General features: G+C 40.9%; 1 protein-coding gene across 4 annotated transcripts in view; it reads right to left on the bottom strand.

Moving 5' to 3' along the window:
• Nucleotides 1–252: 252 nt before the first annotated feature.
• Nucleotides 253–6,000, bottom strand: part of meis2a (Meis homeobox 2a) — a 120,834-nt gene continuing 115,086 nt past the window's right edge. For 2 of the 4 annotated variants that reach the window (XM_080203157.1, XM_080203158.1), the window contains 3 exons: nt 4,335–4,445; nt 3,937–4,032; nt 1,515–1,632 (listed from right to left, as the gene is read on the bottom strand). In XM_080203157.1, coding sequence (XP_080059283.1) covers nt 3,974–4,032; nt 4,335–4,445 — 170 coding nt within the window. In that variant the 3' untranslated portion in view covers nt 1,515–1,632; nt 3,937–3,973. Of the gene's footprint in view, nt 1,633–3,936; nt 4,033–4,334; nt 4,446–6,000 lie in introns of all 4 variants that reach the window. The other 2 variants (XM_080203155.1, XM_080203156.1) reach the window with 1 other exon arrangement.

Raw genomic sequence — 6,000 nt, 5'->3', positions numbered from 1 at the left:
TTTAAATTAATGGCCACATCTGAAGAAGTGACAAAGAACCACATCTTTCAAATATCACTCGGTGGTCTGGGATCAAATATAAAACTTCACATCTCAATGGATTGATTAAATGTGAACCGTACAGGACTGAACTAACCAACAAGAGAGAAAAAAAACCAAAATCTTTAGCTGCAGACATTTCTGGAGGAATCTGTTTTTAAATCCCAAGAAAGTTGAAGCGATTACAGGTGTGTTATCAAACAGAAAAAAATCTAAAAATGAAATATTTATTACGGCATTTTGTGACTGAACACCTTTTAAACATACGTCACAGTCCTCATACAAGTATTATTGTAATCTGACAAAGCTCGCAAGGGGAAACAGCATTTTCCTCTTGTGACAACGTGCTGATAAGAGTAAGGAATTCATTGACATACAATACCAATTCCACAGCAGATTTGATACTAGCAAAACATTCGTTATTTCTCATTGAGGTAAACACATAGATATCTAACATGTAACAATTAATATACTGAACTCTCTGTACCAGGTATGTTACAGGATTTGTTTTGTCATTGCTTGTTCCAAGCAGTTTGAGTTCATTTAAAAAGGTCTCTATTTTGGTGCAAGACCAGCAAAAAGCAAATTTCATTAAGAAAAGTCTGCCCAAGAGCATTTCGGAGTTGTTTTGTGTGACAACATTTTCTCAATGCTGTGCCCCACAGGCATAGCAGGAAGCTGCTAAAACGTCCTCAGGTTCCCATCAACAAGCTCTTTGAAGAAGAGTCAATCCAGAAGCATGATCAGACATAGGCCCCTTCACATGGACCAGGTCGGATTTGTCGCTACAGGCTGCATTGTTCCAGAAAATCAGGTATGTTAGTGCATTCTTAAAACCTCGCGCCTGTGGCCGTATCCCAAAAAAAAGTCTCCATCTTAGCTTCTTCCTCTATGGCAAGTTGGCTGGACTCGGGCAATCTGGTCTGAAATGTGGCTCCATTTGCTGTACAAGGACAACCATTTTGAGAACAACACACATAGTGTGGAAAAAGGATAACTTTCTTTCTAAAAACTATTGGAAGCAACAGAAATAGAGTGATCAACAGAAATGTACAAGTTAACTTAGTTCCTATATTTATGCTACAGTAGTAATAAATCTTTCAGTCTTTGTTTCCAGAGGAACTTTACATTGGAGTTAATTTCAGGTGAAGAAAGCTTTTGGCTTCATGTTAGCCTGGTCTTGCCATTGGTCCTCTGCTGGCATTGAGTGAAAACAAAATCACAGCTCATCTGGAATTCCATTAAGTGTCAACATCTGTTCAAAGTTTAAAAGTCTTACAATTTTTCTCATTTTTTTTCCCTTATACTATTGGGCGTGGATGTCCATAATCTGTCCCCCCACATTGGGATCTACAGGATTTAACATTGTGGGGCTTTGTGCTGACATTGGCATTCCAGGGTGAGGTGCGGGTCCTCCATGCATCATCATGGCTGGGTGATGTGGATGACTCGGGAGATAGGAATGCATTGGGGGTCCGTGTCTTAACTGGGCAGGGTGTGGGGTCATCTGGGGAGGAGTGTAACTTGGCTGTGCCATACTCATACCCATAGGACCACCCTGAGATACATAGTCCCCTGGCATGCCTTGTAAACCTGAAAAGACAAGAACAAACTATTACAATGTGTTAATATTTTCAAAAGAAAATGCATTCCTTAAGAGCTTATTCTTATGTCTCATTAGTGGTTTTCTTATATGGTCGGCACATTTATCTCTGTGCAGATAGAGTTACAGTATTATTGATGGATAAGTGCTATTACATATTTGCAGATATTTCATAATTATAAATCAAAGGCACTAGTCACAGTGATTAATTCAATAACCATGCGTTCAATCTTACTCATAGGTCACAGGAGATACATCGGTTCATGAAAGAAAAAAGATCAAGTTTCAGGCAAAGAGAATACAGAGCCCGATAGAAAAAAAACTAAAGATTAAGTAGAACTAGAGAAGATATTGTTAAAAGAAATATGGCAAGGGACCAAGAAGACATCTATATGCAAGAAATCTGATGCGATGAGATCTCTTCCTTTCACACACAGCATACAGTTTATCCAGGTAAAGAAAAGTGCATAAAATTAATAGTCTTTTCAGGTAAAATGGGAGAATGCTTCTCAAGGCGTTTTATGGTTCTTTTTTTACAGCTGTCGTGGGACACTCTCCTCATACAAAGCTGAAACTCGAAGCAGAAAAGGGAAAGAAGAGGGTCAGGGGGTACCTGTTGCTCTAAGAACGTGGCATGTGGGCTTTTATTGGGAAAGGCCAGTAAATATTAATCAGATCATTGATTCCATCCATCTGACTAGAACAAATTTCAATACAGAATAACTCAATAGAGTTTACAATGCGGAGCTAAATTAGAGGGAATTAATTTTAACTCCATTCATCCACTAGCACTTACCTACCTAATTGCTGAACAGTTTTTAGTGACACTGTAAGCTAGTAATCTAAAGACCTGTAAGCCGTTGTCATTGTTTTAAGTGGATCAGCAGTACATTAGTAACCACAGTGGTAAAACCATACTGAGACAATAATACTGTCTGCACTGTGTAATAAGTCTAACTCTACTCTGTTTATTCCAGCACAGCGGCATGCTCACTGGATGATGATAATTAAGTACCAAATATACCATATTGTGTGGCTCCATAATCAAATAAAAGGAGGATAATATTATCTGTATTAAGCCATTAATGTAATTGGTTATGAAGCATAAAATATGTTATGTAATTAAATAGGCCAGAAATTATATGGCCTATATTAAGAATTATCCAAGCTGAGAAAATGTTGTCTCAGTGACAGTTTTAGGGAACACTGCTTTTAACATTTATTTGACTGCATTGGCATCGAAAGGAAGACAGGATATTGAGTCCGTCACTAATGTACTAAGGCAACTCCCCATAAAGATCTCTCACAAAACTATAACCATCATTTTAAATAATCTGAAACAATCCAGTGGCATTAAGTGACTGCCGGGAAAGTCATTTTTTGTGGGTAGGATATACAACTTTGAGTACAAAAGGATTGAAGATGATTTAATAATGAAATAGTCTGCCATTCTTTCTCAAATGTAAGCATTAAGCTCAATGGTAGCAAAGAGTTTCGGTTATTAAATAAAACCTCATGCTCCGATGCTTCAGTGATGTGATGTATTGCTGTTTGCTGTATCTGAATTCCTGAAACATCGCATACATTGGACACACTCCAATTGATGGATTATTTAGACTGCAGCCAATCGGCTTCTCTGCTGATTCCATTCCTTCACTTTTAGTCATCTCATAATGTCTGTTACTGTTTAGTTTTACATTTTCTTTTCTTTTTATTTTCATCTCACACAGGAGGCAATGGATATACTTTCAGCCGTGGGGTTGGGGGCAGGGGGGGGCTCCCAGTTGCGGAATGCACTGTATCACCATATATCGCCATCTATCTCAGCTGCAGATTGCCAACTGCAACATTTCATTTTTGCATATAAGATCATTCATGCATCAATCGTTTCCTGACAGATTTATGTCACTCAAAGGACAGTCTCACTTCTCGTTTTTATCGCTTCATGAAGCCTGGTTAATTTCTCTCAAGTCAATTGCTGCCCTGAAGATGTTTCTTTTCCCTTAAATGTCCCAATTGTTCATTTGCTGCTTGAGTTTGATTCTCAAGGCTTCATAATTAAACAGAATTACTCCAGACCTAATTTGCTCTGTATACTGTAAATTAGTTAGCTGACCTTTTGCAGCTTGCGAAATGGTGTCAAATGTCATGCGATAAATCATTACAACTGGCCCTTTATTGGAATAGCATGCAAATAGGGGCAAGGAGGGGGAAAAAAAATTGGAGTGGGGGGGGGAATTTTAAAAAAATTGCACTACAGTAACAGACAGAATAAACAGCCTGATCGTACTTACTTCCCCCGTGCTTTGCGATTGGTTAACTAGATGGAGGTTACATGTAGTGCCATTGCCCATCCATGCCCATATTCATGCCCATTCCACTCATAGGTCCTAGAAGGGAGATAAAATCCAAGAAGATGCCAGAAAATCAGCAAGGTCGACTGCTCGATAGTGAAAAAGATCCCTTAGAATTTTTTTTTTGTATTTTAGGATCCGTGGGGTGGATAAACTCCTCACAAATCTCTTGTCTGAAGGATTTGTTTCCCCGTGGGTGCAAAGAAGACAGGCAAGGCAGGCAGCAGGCAGAAAGGAAAACCCTGTGATGGTGGGACATGACAGGTGAAGTGGATGTGAAGGATAGACAGAGTAATGACGCTACATTGAGGGCAATGGAAGGACTACACTGGCCTTACCGGCTGGTCGGATTCCCATATGCTGCTGACCATCCAATACAAAACTTCCCATTGGTTGGCCCTCTGGACTGTACGCTGCTCCTTGGCTTACTGAAGGATCAAGAAGAAAACCTGATTGTAGTCAAACGTAGACACAGAGGAGAAAGAAAAGACATACCAAACAATCAGCAGTTACTCCTGGAACAGTAAACACAATATGTTGTCAAACACCAGAAACGTACGTGGCAAATGCCATAATTAAAGAACTAGCACCCAATACATTCACCACCACCCCCTCACCTTCTGCCCCCACCTCAAAACATCCCCCCTGACAGGTGGAAAGATATCAAAGCTGCAGCAAAACTGTAAAAGGACAAACAGTGTAAGAACTCATGCAAAAGCTCCCCTCCCAAAGCCTAGATTATTTGGAAACTTATACAAGAATAAGCCATTTTCTTGTGTTTGTAGAGTCCACGGCTGCAGTTCTCCAGGCGTGCACACTCCTGCACAAAGCGCATGGGGCCACACAGATGCAGAGAATTGGGGGCACAGCCCGTTTAGCACCGGGGGGAACACTCTTTGGGATTCTCCCAGCCCACCGCACCAAGACGTAATCTGGTTCACATACAGCAAAAGTGTGAAGCAGTTTAGTATCTTTCAATAATCATTGCCAGCAGGGCAGCGGGAACCTGCTGAGAAACACCACAAATGGAGGCCAGACATGGTGGTCTTGCTGGGGTGGTTTAAAGGCTGTTGAAGCCCCCAGGTGGTTGGGGACTTGGCCGGGCAGTGCCCCAGGTGACTCTCATTCCTGTGGGCTGTTGGGGGTAAGGGGGAGGGGGCGATGTGACCTGGACATGTAATGATGGGGGAATGTTACCCCTCCAGGATCAAAGTGGTAATCCCCATATTGCAGGGGTTGCAATGTTCCTAGGGGATCTTCAACTTTACTCTGGGATTGCCCTGATCGCTGAGGAGATGGTTTAGCCGGCGTCTTTAGGTCCCCACCCCAGAAAGAGTTCTAAGTCTGGGAGGAGAGAATCTCCCCAGGCATCAGAAAATTTCCTAAGTGTGGTTGGATAGTGAACTGAATCGGTCCGACCCTCCCAGTGGGAATTTCACTGGTTTTCCCACTGGGGACAATAGCCGGGATTCGTCCGTGGCTGGGATTATCCAGTCCCGCTGCTGTGAATGGAGTTTTGGTTAGGTGTCAAATTCTTCATTCTCACTGGCAACATTGGAGAATCTCAGTCAATGCTTAGAAATGTTTTGGGAGAATTGCACCCCATATCTTTTTATTCTAAGATTACGAAACAGGGCATTGTGCCCAGATTATACGTAATAGTTTCCGTGACTAATTGTAGGACTTCCTTTAATTGCATTCTAAGTATAAGGACTTAATGTGGAATGTATTTATTTAAATATCAAGTTATGCAAGACTGTGATGCACAATGTCTGTAATTTCTGTGCAATAATTTAACATTGCGGTGACCAAATATAAATAATCTGGGCATCTCCTCAGCTCTTGCACTTGTTAAATGCATTTCTTTCATGTGGGACTGAATTTGAGGGTTCCAGCTCCATAATAATTGAGAAATTACAGTACAGTGAAAGGTTATTTGGTCCATTATGTATGTGCCAGCCCTCTGTTCCTAAAATTATCTTCTAAAATATAATTAAACACTTC

Source organism: Carcharhinus amblyrhynchos, chromosome 14 (assembly GCF_965287045.1).
Source record: "Carcharhinus amblyrhynchos chromosome 14, sCarAmb.v2.hapA, whole genome shotgun sequence".
NCBI lineage: Eukaryota > Metazoa > Chordata > Chondrichthyes > Carcharhiniformes > Carcharhinidae > Carcharhinus > Carcharhinus amblyrhynchos.
The sequence above is the reverse complement of the archived record's forward strand: the minus strand, read 5'-3'. Positions and strand labels throughout refer to the sequence as shown.